Source organism: Hyla sarda, chromosome 10, assembly GCF_029499605.1.
Source record: "Hyla sarda isolate aHylSar1 chromosome 10, aHylSar1.hap1, whole genome shotgun sequence".
In the NCBI taxonomy this organism is placed as follows: domain Eukaryota; kingdom Metazoa; phylum Chordata; class Amphibia; order Anura; family Hylidae; genus Hyla; species Hyla sarda.
This window is the reverse complement of record NC_079198.1, coordinates 4,880,652-4,895,832: the sequence shown is the minus strand read 5'-3', so window position 1 is coordinate 4,895,832 and position 15,181 is coordinate 4,880,652. Positions and strand designations below refer to the sequence as shown.

The 15,181-nt window shown below is 48.0% G+C and overlaps 1 protein-coding gene across 8 annotated transcripts in view; it reads right to left on the bottom strand.

The window, feature by feature from the left end:
- RAP1GAP (RAP1 GTPase activating protein) overlaps positions 1-14,757 on the bottom strand; it is a 140,616-nt gene extending 125,859 nt beyond the window's left edge. For 2 of the 8 annotated variants that reach the window (XM_056543189.1, XM_056543190.1), the window contains exon 1: positions 4,222-4,273. In XM_056543189.1, the coding sequence (XP_056399164.1) occupies positions 4,222-4,265 (44 nt within the window). In that variant the 5' untranslated portion in view covers positions 4,266-4,273. Of the gene's footprint in view, positions 1-133; positions 231-1,540; positions 1,614-4,221; positions 4,276-14,428 lie in introns of those variants that run through there. The other 6 variants (XM_056543195.1, XM_056543194.1, XM_056543192.1 and 3 more) reach the window with 6 other exon arrangements.
- Between the last annotated feature and the right edge of the window lie 424 nt (positions 14,758-15,181).

Below are 15,181 nucleotides of genomic sequence, written 5' to 3'. Positions count from 1 at the left end.
ATATACGATTCTTTACCCTTTTCTAGGATAGATACGTATGCACTCGCCGGATGCAAAAATCGCTATGTGAACGCAGCCGTAGAAAGTTCCAGAAGTTTTTTGCCCGTGCCCACCCGCTGCCCCCCAGACTCACGTCTCCGCAGCTCCGCCAGCCCGGCATGGCTCCCGCTATGGATTTTTTTAATGGCGCAGCATAAAGCAGGCGAAGCGCCCGGGGCACAGGACTGACACTGGTGGAATGATGTCAGGGAGCGGCGGTGCCCCCTGGTGCCCACACCGCCCGTGCCCTACTTTCCCTAAGCACTGCCCTGATATGAGGGGATAAGCCCAGTCTGCCGCCGCCGCACTCTTCATTACAGGCCACATCCATGGAGGAATCGCTCGCCCATAAGACGCCCGCTCGCTGCTAATCCCTGTAATCTGGACAATGAATATATTCACCCCCCTCGCCGCTGGGTACATCGATATGATGAACGTGGCAGAGCTCATCTACAGCCATATCAATGTATTAACCCAGCTTTCCTATAGCCCTGAGGAGCAAACCTACAGCAGCCGCACCCTCAACGCAGCGTAACGGGGTGAGCGTGCTGTTTAGGAGCCTGGGAAAGCTGGGTGACTGTCCTTTCAGGGCTCCAGAACCTCTGTATATGGCAGGCAGTGGATGAACTAACCGTTCCAAGTGTCAGGTGCAACAGTCTGCAGGATGCGCCTCCAGTCCCCCCAGAAACAACTATAAGACCAAGAACCAGATCAGGTGCGATAGTCTGCGAGATGTTCCCCTAGACTCCCAGAGATTAGTACAACCATGTAGCCAAGAACGATGTCAGGTGCGATAGTCTGCGAGATGTTCCCAAAGACTCCCAGATATTAGTACAAATATATAGCCAAGAGCGATGTCAGGTGCGATAGTCTGCGAGATGTTCCCCAAGACTCCCAGATATTAGTATAACCATGTAGCCAAGAACAATGTCAGGTGCGATAGTCTGCGAGATGTTCCCAAAGACTCCCAGATATTAGTACAACCATGTAGCCAAGAACGATGTCAGGTGCGATAGTCTGCAAGATGTTTCCCTGAAACTCCAAGAAATGAGAGAACAACTATGTGTCCAACAACAACATCAGGTGCGATAGTCTGCGAGATGTTCCCAAAGACTCCCAGACATTAGTACAAACATGTAGCCAAGAACATTGTCAGATGCAATAGTCTGCAAAACATTTCACAAGACTCCCAGAAATTAGTACAAATATGTAACCAAGAGCGATGTCAGGTGTAATAGTCTGCAAGATGTTTCCCTGAAGCTCGAAGAAATGAGAGAACAAATATGTGTCCAAGAACAATTTCAGGTGTGATAGTCTGCAAAATGTCATCCATGACTTTCAGAAATGACCTTGCAACCACATTATGTAGAGCGATGTCAGGTGTAATAGTCTGCAAGATGATCCCTAAAACTGCCAGAAATAACACTACAACCATAATAATGACGTAATAGTCTGCAAGATGATCCCTGAAACTGGTAGAAGTAAGAGTACAACCATGTACCCAAGAGCGATGTCAGGTGCGATAGTCTGCAAACGGTAGCCAAGAGGGATGTCAGGTTTCTTTCTGTAAAATTCTGCAAAATGTAAACAAAAAACATAAGTAAGAGTGATGCCAGGTGTAATAGTCTGCAAACAGTCCCTAAGACTCCTAGAAATGAGTACAACCATGAAACCAAGAATGACGATGGGTGTAATAGTCTGCAAGATGATTCTTAAGACTGCCAGAAATTACACTACAACCACATAATCAACATGAAGTGCAATAGTCTGCAAGATGATCCCTGAAACCCATAAATGTGAGGATAACTATGCGACCAAGAGTGATGTCAGATGCGATAGTCTGCAAAAAGTCCCCAAAACTACCAGAAATGAGAATCCAACCACATAAGAAAGGGCAATGCCGGGTGTAATATTCTGCACGATGATCCCTGAAACTCCTAGAAATTACACTAAAACCACATAATCAAGAGCGAGGTCAGGTGCGATAGTCTGCAAATGGTCGCCAAGACCCCCAAAAAAGAAAGTACAACCATGTACCCAAGAGCGAGGTCAGGTGCGATAGTCTGCAAATGGTCGCCAAGACCCCCAAAAAAGAAAGTACAACCATGTACCCAAGAGCGAGGTCAGGTGCGATAGTCTGCAAGACGTTTCCTGAAACTTCCCAGGAGAACATCAAGGAGATTTACCAAACCTTGTGCAGTCGCCCATAGCAACCAATCAGATTTCATTTTTAAAATTGGCCTCTGAATAATAAAAGCAGGAATCTGATTGGTTGCTATGGGCGACTGCTCAAGGTTTGATAGATCTCCCCCAATATGTTCAAGGCGATGTCACAGAAATTACATAGACAGAGCGATGTTCTGCAGAGAGAGGTCAGAGGTGTAATAATCTGCAGGATATATCACTATGTATCAGGAGGTAGAGAGGACAGAGCGATGTTCTGCAGATCTGTAGAGAGGTCAGAGGTGTAATGATCTGCAGGATATATCACTATGTATCAGGAGGTAGAGAGGACAGAGCGATGTTCTGCAGATCTGTAGAGAGGTCAGAGGTGTAATGATCTGCAGGATATATCACTATGTATCAGGAGGTAGAGAGGACAGAGCGATGTTCTGCAGATCTGTAGAGAGGTCAGTGGAGTAATAATCTGCAGGATATATCATTATGTATCAGGAGGTAGAGAGGACAGAGCGATGTTCTGCAGATCTGTAGAGAGGTCAGAGGTGTAATGATCTGCAGGATATATCACTATGTATCAGGAGGTAGAGAGGACAGAGCGATGTTCTGCAGATCTGTAGAGAGGTCAATGGTGTAATAATCTGCAGGATATATCACTATGTATCAGGAGGTAGAGAGGACAGAGCGATGTTCTGCAGATCTGTAGAGGTCAGTGGTGTAATAATCTGCAGGATATATCACTATGTATCAGGAGGTAGAGAGGACAGAGCGATGTTCTGCAGATCTGTAAAGAGGTCAGGGGTGTAATAATCTGCAGGATATATCACTATGTATCAGGAGGTAGAGAGGACAGAGCGATGTTCTGCAGATCTGTAGAGAGGTCAGTGGTGTAATAATCTGCAGGATATATCACTATGTATCAGTAGGTAGAGAGGACAGAGCGATGTTCTGCAGATCTGTAGAGAGGTCAGAGGTGTAATAATCTGCAGGATAGATCACTGTGTATCAGGAGGTAGAGAGGGCAGAGCGATGTTCTGCAGATCTGTAGAGAGGTGTAATAATCTGCAGGATAGATCACTATGTATCAGGAGGTAGAGAGGGCAGAGCGATGTTCTGCAGATCTGTAGAGAGGTCAGTGGTGTAATGATCTGCAGGATATATCACTATGTATCAGGAGGTAGAGAGGACAGAGCGATGTTCTGCAGATCTGTAGAGAGGTCAGTGGTGTAATAATCTGCAGGATATATCACTATGTATCAGGAGGTAGAGAGGACAAAGCGATGTTCTGCAGATCTGTAGAGAGGTCAGAGGTGTAATAATCTGCAGGATATATCACTATGTATCAGGAGGTAGAGAGGACAGAGCAATGTTCTGCAGAGAGGGGTCAGAGGTGTAATAATCTGCAGGATATATCACTATGTATAATAGGAGGTAGAGAGGACAGAGCGATGTTCTGCAGATCTGTAGAGAGGTCAGATTAGTAATAATCTGCAGGATATATCACTATGTATCAGGAGGTAGAGAGGACAGAGCGATGTTCTGCAGATCTGTAGAGAGGTCAGATTAGTAATAATCTGCAGGATATATCACTATGTATCAGGAGGTAGAGAGGACAGAGCGATGTTCTGCAGATCTGTAGAGAGATCCGAGGTGTAATAATCTGCAGGATATATCACTATGTATCAGGAGGTAGAGAGGGCAAAGCGATGTTCTGCAGATATGTAGAGAGGTCAGAGGTGTAATAATCTGCAGGATATATCACTATGTATCAGGAGGTAGAGAGGACAGAGCGATGTTCTGCAGATCTGTAGAGTGGTCAGAGGTGTAATAATCTGCAGGATAGATCACTATGTATCAGGAGGTAGAGAGGACAGAGCGATGTTCTGCAGGACTGTAGAGAGGTCAGAAGTGTAATAATCTGCAGGATTTATCCCTGGGGCTGCTCTTGTGGTCAGTGAAGAGTTAACGCTCTCCGCTGTGGTCGGGGGTCTCCGCAGCACTTACCCTGTGTAGCCCCCAAATGTGAAGCTTCTCTTCCTGTGGTTCATGGTGGTCCGCGGGGCGGCTGTGCAGTGACTGAGGTCTCTGTGTCCTCGTCCCTCACAGCTCGGTCTCCCCCCCCCCCCCCCCCCTTCTCTGTCCTGTGTGGGGGGGGGGGGGGGATCAGAGTTGCTCCCCGGATTTATAATGACATTATTTGCAGAGCAACCTGGGACATGTAGTCCATCTATCCAGCGCTGACAGTATGTACCTAAATATCCCACCCCCCCCCCCCCCCGCTCCTGCTCCGCCAGCCTGTCGGTCTACACTGCAGCTCTAGCATTGTATTCAGGATGAGCAGAGCCGAAGGTCCCTCACACACACAGTAACATGGAGTTTCCAGTGACAATGGCGCCACCCAGTGGTGGGGTATATCAATGACTGTGTGTAAGGATCTGAACGACCAGGGTCAAGCTGTGCTGTGTAGACTGGGTCAGAGCATCTCCAGGATAGCTGATCTTGTGGTAACAATAGATTGTGTCTGTCCAACCAGTGTGGCTCCAGCTGTTGCAAAACTACAACTCCCAGCATGCCCGGAGACATGGCTGATAACAGGCAGAAATATATAGGGACAGGGAACTGTGCTGTGTAGACTGGGTCAGAGCATCTGCAGAATGGTTGATCTTGTGAGAACAATAGATTGTATCCCCTTACCCTAGTTTTTCCCAGTGTGCCTCCAGCTGTTGCAAAACTACAACTATCAGCATGTCCAGAAACATGGCTGATAACAGGAAGAGTTATATAGGGACAATGAACTGTGCCGTGTAGACTGGGTCAGAGCATCTCCAAAATGGTTGATCTTGTGAGAACAATAGATTGTATCCCCTTACCCTAGTTTTTCCCAATCACTGTGGCTCCAGCTGTTGGATAACTACAACTCCCAGCATGCCTGAAGACATGGCTGATAACAGTGAGAAGTATATAGGAACGGGCAACTGTGCTGTGTAGACTGGGTCAGAACATCTCCAGAATGGTTGATCTTGTGAGAACAATAGATTGTATCCCCGTACCCCAGTGTGCCTCCAGCTGTTGCAAAACAACAACTCCCAGCATGCCCGGACAGCCGTTGGCTGTCCGGGCATGCTGGGAGTTGTAGTTTTGCAACAGCTGGAGGCACACTGGGTGGAAAACACTGCCTCGCCCTATAGTCAGTCTCCACACGTCTGACAACAGAGAACAATAGATTCGTATTGTAGTATTTACTGGGCATCATTAACCCCTTCTTTTCGATAATAACGTATAAACAGATGGTCATGTGACCGCGCAGGGAGTTGGGGGGGGGGGGGCAGTGTGAACGCCGTTTAGGAATTTGATATCACTAAAGTCGCTCTGTGTCACTGGCTTTCGGTGAGGGGGAGAGACGGGCGAGTGAATGACCCCATTGTCAGCTCACAAGCGCCTCTCACTGCGGACAGACCCGCGATGCCCACATCCTTGTAGGGAAGACAGCGCAGGGGGCGGAGCTTACACATGTGACAGACGTGGCATTGTCGCTGGTGATAATCGCCGGATTATATTATGCATTCATCTTATTTATAGGCACAATCCCGGCTCTGGACTGCGTTGTCCATGTTCTACTGAAAAAAACGTAATGGCGGCCGTCGCTAGTTGTAGAATTTCCTGAGAAATAATCGAGGAAAAACCTCGCCAAATCCTCGTCCGTACCGCGTCAAAGCAGATGTGGAGCAGAATAAGGCCTTGTTCACACTAAGAAAAATCTGCGCGTATTCTGACTAGCACCACACGCCCATTGGTTTCGATATGTTTGGCGCTGCTTAGTTCACGCAACGGAACTTCCAACAAGGAAATAGATTACGCCATATTCGGTCTCCCGCTTGTTGATGGGATTGCGCAAATTGTTGCAGACCTAAGCGCCGATTACGTATCGCTCTTGCTCCATACCGAAGGGCATGCTGGGAGTTGTAGTTTTCAAACAGCTGGAGGCTCCCTGGTTAGGAAACACTGTCTTCTCCTGATATGGCTGATAACAGGGAGAAATACAAATGGAGCTGTGCTGTGTAGACTGGGTCAGAGCATCTCCAGTATGGTCGCCTGTACCTGTCTGACGTGGCTAATAACAGGGAGCTGTCCTGTGTAGGCTGGGTCAGAGCATCTCCAGAATGGTCGGTTTTAGAACACTAGATTGTATCCCCCTTTCCCAGCCAGCTTCCCTCCCGCTGTTGCAAAACTACAACTCCCAGCATGCCCGGACAGCTGTTGGCTATAGTGTGCCTTTACCTTCCTGCCATGGCTGGTAACAGAGAACAATAGATGTGTGAACATTACCCTAGGGCAGTGTTTCCCAACCAGGGTGCCTCTGGCTGTTGCAAAACAACAACTCCCAGCATGCTCGGACAGCCGTTGGCTGTCCGGGCATGCTGGGAGTTGTAGTTTTGCATCATCTGGAGATCCACAGTTTGGCACGGATTCCGTCTGAAATTACTAAGTGTGAACAAGTCCCTCAGATATCCCTGTAACGTAACGCAGACTGTGATGTGTGGCGGCCTCTAATGGCAGATCCATGTCATGACCCATTGTGGGTTCAGCACCACAGACAGAGCCCTTAAAGGGGTACTCCCGTGGAAAACAATTTTTTTTAAATCAACTGGTGCCAGAAAGTTACACAGACTTGTAAATTACTTCTATTAAAAAATCTTAATCCTTCCAGTACTTATTAGCTGCTGAATACTACAGAGGAAATACTTCTCTTTTTGGAACACAGAGCTCTCTGCTGACATCACAAGCACAGTGCTCCCTGCTGACATCACTGTCCATTTTAGGAACTGTCCAGAGCAGCATATGTTTGCTATGGGGATTTTCCCATACTCTGGACAGTTCTTAAAATGGACAGAGATGTCAGCAGAGAGCACTGTGCTCGTGATGTCAGGAGAGAGCTCTGTGTTCCACAAATAAAAGAATTTCCTCTGTAGTAGTCAGCAGCTAATAAGGGTGTCACGTGGGTCCACAGCGTGGGGTACTGTGAGTAAACAGCGCAGTTAATGCCCGCGTGGACATGCCCTAGGCCTTTATATAGTCGGCACAAGTTTCTATTATGTACGTGAAGATGTTGGCACTGCCCAGGCACAGTCATCTGCTCAGCCTAGAACACATTGGGCACAGCTGGCGCCTTCCCTGTGCACCGGCAATAAAAGCCGCACTCACCGCGTGGCGCTCACCTTAATGTAAAGTAAACAACATCTGCCGCTCTGCAGCATTAACCCTCCGCCTCCACATTGGAGACTGGCAGTGCCCGTCATGGCTGCCAACCTGTCTGAGCGTCCTGCAGGCCTTGGGTGAATTTCTGATTGTAAGCTCTTAGGAGCACAACTCTCATCATCTCAGGAGCCATTGACAACATGGTGGGGGAGGGGCATCATGGCGACTGCTCCCCTTCACTCTACTTTCGGGCTAATAAATAACAGGGGCCACAGTGGTCGCAGTTGTGTCCGGGCCCCTGGTCCCTATTCTTTATGCTGCAGCCGCTCAACTACAATACATCAGGATAATGGGGCACATAGGGGCCCCTGTTACAGATTTTGCATTGGGGTCCTGGAGCTACAGGTTACACTGGAGGGGCGACAGTCGCGTACCACGTCGGTACAGCCGGGGGGGGGGGGGGGGGGGGACGCACTAAATCCGTCGTCATTTATTCACAGGATCTGCCAAATGCCGGAGATCCAGACTGGAAAACAAACACAATTTGCGCAGTTCATGGCCGGGCTCCCGGGGGCCCGACTCCCTCCATCTGTTTAGTGTTAGATGCGGCGGCTCCGTCAGGACGTACAGGGATCTCCCGTCCCCCGCGCTGGGGCTCATATATAAACAAACAACAACACGAGACCCTGGGGGGCGGTTTAGTTTTTGCGCAGTAAACGTAATGGTGACTGCGGTCTGGATCCGCTGTACGTCTCATATCGGGGTCTTAGTAGCTGAGGGTGCGATAGATGAGCCCACCGAGAAGACCCCAGAACCGTCCCCCGGGGCTGAGGGATTACAGACGGGGGAGGAGGCTGTATATTCCTGTCACACGGCGGCGGCTGCGTCCTCGCAAGGAGGTCACCTGCCCGTCACACACGAGGAGCAGCAGCTGCAGCACCAGCACATGTTATGTAAGTGCCGCATCACTGGCATCTGCAGCTGGAGTGTCCCTGGGGCGACAACAAGTGCCACGTCTACAGCTGGAGCCACGACTGACAGCGACAAACCATCATCATCCTCCACCTATAGGACAGGGAGCACCATCATCAGCCACAGGGACCGAAATCATCATCCTCCTCCTACAGGACAGGGAGCACCATCATCAGCCACAGGGACCAAAATCATCATCCTCCTACAGGACAGAAATCATCATCATCATCCTCCTCCTCCTCCTACAGGACAGGGAGCACCATCATCCACAGGGACAGAAATCATCATCCTCCTCCTACAGGACAGGGAGTACCATCATCAGCCACAGGGACCGAAATCATACTCCTCCTCCTCCCACAGGACAGGGAGTACCATCATCCACAGGGACAGAGATCATCATCCTCCTACAGGACAGAAATCATCATCATCATCATCCTCCTCCTACAGGACAGGGAGTACCATCATCCACAGGGACAGAAATCATCATCCTCCTACAGGACAGGGAGTACCATCATCCACAGGGACAGAAATCATCATCCTCCTACAGGACAGGGAGTACCATCATCCACAGGGACAGAAATCATCATCCTCCTCCTACAGGACAGGGAGTACCATCATCAGCCACAGGGACCGAAATCATACTCCTCCTCCTCCCACAGGACAGGGAGTACCATCATCCACAGGGACAGAGATCATCATCCTCCTACAGGACAGAAATCATCATCATCATCATCCTCCTCCTACAGGACAGGGAGTACCATCATCCACAGGGACAGAAATCATCATCCTCCTACAGGACAGGGAGTACCATCATCCACAGGGACAAAAATCATCATCCTCCTACAGGACAGGGAGTACCATCATCCACAGGGACAGAGATCATCATCCTCCTACAGGACAGAAATCATCATCATCATCATCCTCCTCCTACAGGACAGGGAGCACCATCATCCACAGGGACAGAAATCATCATCCTCCTCCTACAGGACAGGGAGCACCATCATCCACAGGGACAGAAATCATCATCCTCCTCCTACACGACAGGGAGCACCATCATCAGCCACAGGGACAGAAATAATCATCCTCCTACAGGACAGAAATCATCATCATCATCATCCTCCTCCTCCTACAGGACAGGGAGCACCATCATCAGCCACAGGGACCAAAATCATCCTCCTACAGGACAGGGAGTACCATCATCCACAGGGACAAAAATAATCATCCTCCTACAGGACAGGGAGCACCATCATCAGCCACAGGGACAGAAATAATCATCATCCTCCTCCTCCTACAGGACAGGGAGCACCATCATCAGCCACAGGGACAGAAATAATCATCATCCTCCTCCTCCTACAGGACAGGGAGCACCATCATCCACAGGGACAGAAATCATCATCCTCCTCCTACAGGACAGGGAGCACCATCATCCACAGGGACAGAAATCATCATCCTCCTCCTACAGGACAGGGAGTATCATCATCCACAGGGACAGAAATCATACTCCTCCTCCTCCCACAGGACAGAGAGTACCATCATCCACAGGGACAAAAATAATCATCCTCCTACAGGACAGAAATCTTCATCATCCACAGGGACAGAGATCATCATCCTCCTACAGGACAGAAATCATCATCCACAGGGACAGAAATCATCCTCCTCCTACAGGACAGAAATCATCCTCCTCCTACAGGACAGGGAGTACCATCATCATCCACAGGGACAGAAATCATCATCCACAGGGACATAAATCATCATCCGCCTCCTCCTATAAGATAGGGAATACCATCATCATCCACAGGGACAGAAATCCTCCTCCTCCTCCTCCAGGACAGAAATCATCATTATCCACAGGGACAGAAATCATCATCCACAGGGACATAAATCATCATCCGCCTCCTCCTATAAGATAGGGAATACCATCATCATCCACAGGGACAGAAATCCTCCTCCTCCTCCTCCAGGACAGAAATCATCATTATCCACAGGGACAGAAATCATTATCATCATCCTCCTACAGCATAGGGAGTACCATCATCCATGGGGACAGAAATCCTCCTCCTACAGGACAGGGAGTACCATCATCCACAGGGACAGAAATCATCATCATCCTCCTACAGGACAGAAATCATCATCCACAGGGACAGAGATCGTCCTCCACCTACAGGTCAGAAATCATCATCATCATCATCCACAGGGGCAGAAATCCTCCTCCTCCTACAGGACAGGGAGTACCACCATTCACAGGGACAGAAATAATCATCCTCCTCCTACAGGACAGGGAGTACCATCATCATCCATGGGGACAGAAATCATCATCCTCCTACAGGACAGGGAGTACCATCATCATCCACAAGGACAGAAATAATCATCCTCCTCCTACAGGACAGAAATCATCCACAGGGACAGAAATAATCCTCCTCCTCCTACAGGACAGAAATCATTATCCGCCTCCTCCTATAGGATAGGAAATACCATCATCATCCACAGGGACATAAATCATCATCATCATCCTCCTCCTCCAGGACAGAAATCATCATCCACAGGGACAGAAATCATCATCATCCTCCTCCAGGACAGAAATCATCCTACTCCTATAGGACATAAATCATCCTCCTCCTCCTAAAGGACAGGGAATACCATCATCATCCACAGGGACAGAAATCATCATCCTCCTCCTACAGGACAGAAATCATCATCATCCTTCTTCTCCTCCTACAGGACAGAAATCATCATCATCCTTCTCCTACAGGACGGAAATCATCATCATCATCCTCCTCCTACAGGACAGAAATCATCCTCCTTCTCCTACGGGACAGAAATCATCATTGTCTTCCTCCTACAGGACCGAAATCATCATCCACCGGGACAGAAATCATCATCCTCCTCCTATAATACAGGGAGTACCATCATCCACAGGGATATAAATCATCATCCTCCTACAGGACAGGGAGTACCATCATCCACAGGGATAGAAATCATCATCCTCCTACAGGACAGGGAGTACCATCATCCACAGGGACAGAAATCATCCTCCTCCTACAGGACAGGGAGTACCATCATCCACAGGGACAGAGATCATCCTCCTCCACCTACAGGACAGAAATCATCATCATCATCATCATCCACAGGGACAGAAATCATCATCATCCTCCTCCTCCTACAGGACAGAAATCATCATCCACAGGGACAGAGATCCTCCTCCTCCTCCTCCTCCAGGTCAGAAATCATCATCATCCACAGGGACAGAAATCATCATCCTCCTACAGGACAGGGAGTACCATCATCATCATCCTTCTACAGGACAGGGAGTACCATCATCATCCACAGGGACAGAAATCATCCTCCTCCTACTGGACAGAAATCCTCCTCCTCCTACAGGATAGGGAATACCATGATCATCATCAACAGGGACAGGAATCATCATCATTCTCCTCCTACAGGACAGGGAGTACCATCATCATCCACAGGGACAGAAATCATCATCCTCCTATAGGACAGGGAGGACCATCATCATCCACAGGGACAGAAATCATCCTCCTTCTCCTACAGGACATAAATCATCCTTCTCCACCAGGAAAGAAATCATTATCATCATCCTCCTCCTATAGGACAGGAGTACCATCATCATCCACCGGGACAGAAATCATCATCATCCTGGTGAGCGTGCATACAGGTCATGGCAGTGTGTGGTGAGCGTGCATACAGGTAATGGCAGTGTGTGGTGAGCGTGCATACAGGTCATGGCGGTGTGTGGTGAGCGTGCATACAGGTCATGGCGGTGTGTGGTGAGCGTGCATACAGGTCATGGCGGTGTGTGGTGAGCGTGCATACAGGTCATGGCGGTGTCTGGTGAGCGTGCATACAGGTCATGGCGGTGTATGTTGAGCGTGCATACAGGTCATGGCGGTGTGGTGAGCGTGCATACAGGTCATGGTGGTGTATGGTGAGCGTGCATACAGGTCATGCTGGTGTATGGTGAGCGTGCATACAGGTCATGGCGGTGTATGGTGAGCGTGCATACAGGTCATGGCGGTGTGGTGAGCGTGCATACAGGTCATGGTGGTGTATGGTGAGCGTGCATACAGGTCGTAGCATCACTTGTCCTCTTCTGATTCTCCTTCTCACTCCTCACCTGTCACTGCTCATCTATGGTGAAATGATCGTCTTTCCACTTCCACAAGTATCTTCAGGATCTGTGGAAAGCTGAGTGACAATATGCACCGGACCCCCTGATCACCTGACCCCCCCCATACAGAACATTCACTAATGAGGTCTCTGACTGTGAATAATCCGCCTCATAGCGACAATTAATGGAATGAATTGTTTCGTAAATTCAGTGTCATATGCTCCAACTACCGCCATGTGCAGAATCAGCAACAGCGTCTGCAGAGCATTGCTCCATCTCTACTGAAATACACAGTGATATATCCTGCAGATTATTACACCTCTGACCTCTCTACAGATCTGCAGAACATCGCTCGGTCCACTCTACCTCCTGATACATAGTGATATATCCTGCAGATTATTACACCATTGACCTCTCTACAGATCTGCAGAACATCGCTCTGTCCTCTCTACCTCCTGATACATAGTGATATATCCTGCAGATTATTACACCACTGACCTCTTTATATCTGCAGAACATCGCTCTGTCCTCTCTACCTCCTGATACATAGTGATATATCCTGCAGACTATTACACCTCTGACCTCTCTACAGATCTGCAGAACATCGCTCTGTCCTCTCTACCTCCTGATACATAGTGATATATCCTGCAGATTATTACACCTCTGACCTCTCTACAGATCTGCAGAACATCGCTCTGTCCTCCCTACCTCCTGATACATAGTGATATATCCTGCAGATTATAACACCACTGACCTCTCTACAGATCTGCAGAACATCGCTCTGTCCTCTCTACCTCCTGATACATAGTGATATATCCTGCAGATTATTACACCTCTGACCTCTCTACAGATCTGCAGAACATCGCTCTGTCCTCCCTACCTCCTGATACATAGTGATATATCCTGCAGATTATTACACCACTGACCTCTTTATATCTGCAGAACATCGCTCTGTCCTCTCTACCTCCTGATACATAGTGATATATCCTGCAGACTATTACACCTCTGACCTCTCTACAGATCTGCAGAACATCGCTCTGTCCTCCCTACCTCCTGATACATAGTGATATATCCTGCAGATTATAACACCACTGACCTCTTTATATCTGCAGAACATCGCTCTGTCCTCTCTCCATAAATAGTGGGGTGTATTATACACTGCGGGGGGGAGACCTGATATAACACAATAGAGGGAGGACACATAGGAACGCGTACAGGCTGTATATATATATATATATATATATATATATATATATATATATATATAGTGACTCGGGGGCTGCAGTCACTGGAGATCAGAGATTAAATGGACCCCAGAGCTGACAGTCTGCGTCCCAACCAGGGGCCTCCAGCATGCTGGGAGTTGTAGTTTTGCCACAGATGGAGACCCCCTGGTTAGAAAGCAATGGTCTATAGAGTGGGAGCAGGATCAGCATCATATACCTGTATACCTGCCCTCACCTGAGATGCTATATATATATATATATATATATATATATATATACATACATATACACACATACATACACCTGTATACATCCCTGCACCAGGCAGACAATATACATATATACAGCATAATACACATCTAACATACATATCTATCTATCTCATATCTATCTATCTATCCCATATCTATCTATCTATCTATCTATCTATCTATCCCATATCTATCTATCTCATATCTATCTATCTCATATCTATCTATCTATCTATCTATCTATCTCATATCTATCTATCTATCTATCTATCCCATATCTATCTATCTCATATCTATCTATCTCATATCTATCTATCCATCTATCTATCTATCCCATATCTATCTATCTATCCCATATCTATCTATCTATCTATCCCATATCTATCTATCCCATATCTATCTATCTACATGTCTAGTTATTTGGGGGTATTTGTACTCACCACTCGGAGGAGGCAGACACTCAGTACGGAGCCCTGGACACGTTCATCTTCTTTTTATCCCAGGTCTGAGAATCAATGCAAGTTAGGCTAAGTCTAGTACTGATAGGGCAGGTCCTGGAGATGATGGAGTGCTGGATTAGTGCTGATAGGGCAGGTCCTGGAGATGATTGAGTGCTGGATCTAGTGATGACAGGAGTAGAGATAATGGGGTGCTAGATCTAGTGATGACGGGAGTAGAGATAATGGGGTGCTAGATCTAGTGATGACGGGAGTAGAGATAATGGGGTGCTGGGTCTAGTGATGACAGGAGTAGAGATAATGGGGTGCTAGATCTAGTGATGACGGGAGTAGAGATAATGGGGTGCTAGATCTAATGATGACGGGAGTAGAGATAATGGGGTGCTGGATCTAGTGATGACGGGAGTAGAGATAATGTGGTGCTGGATCTAGTGATGATGGGAGTAGAGATAATGGGGTGCTAGATCTAGTGATGATAGGAGTAGAGATAATGGGGTGCTGGATCTAGTGATGACGGGAGTAGAGATAATGGGGTGCTAGATCTAGTGATGAGAGGAGTAGAGATAATGGGGTGCTGGATCTAGTGATGACGGGAGTAGAGATAATGGGGTGCTGGATCTAGTGATGACGGGAGTAGAGATAATGGGGTGCTGGATCTAGTGATGACGGGAGTAGAGATAATGGGGTGCTGGATCTAGTGATGACAGGAGTAGAGATAATGGGGTGCTAGATCTA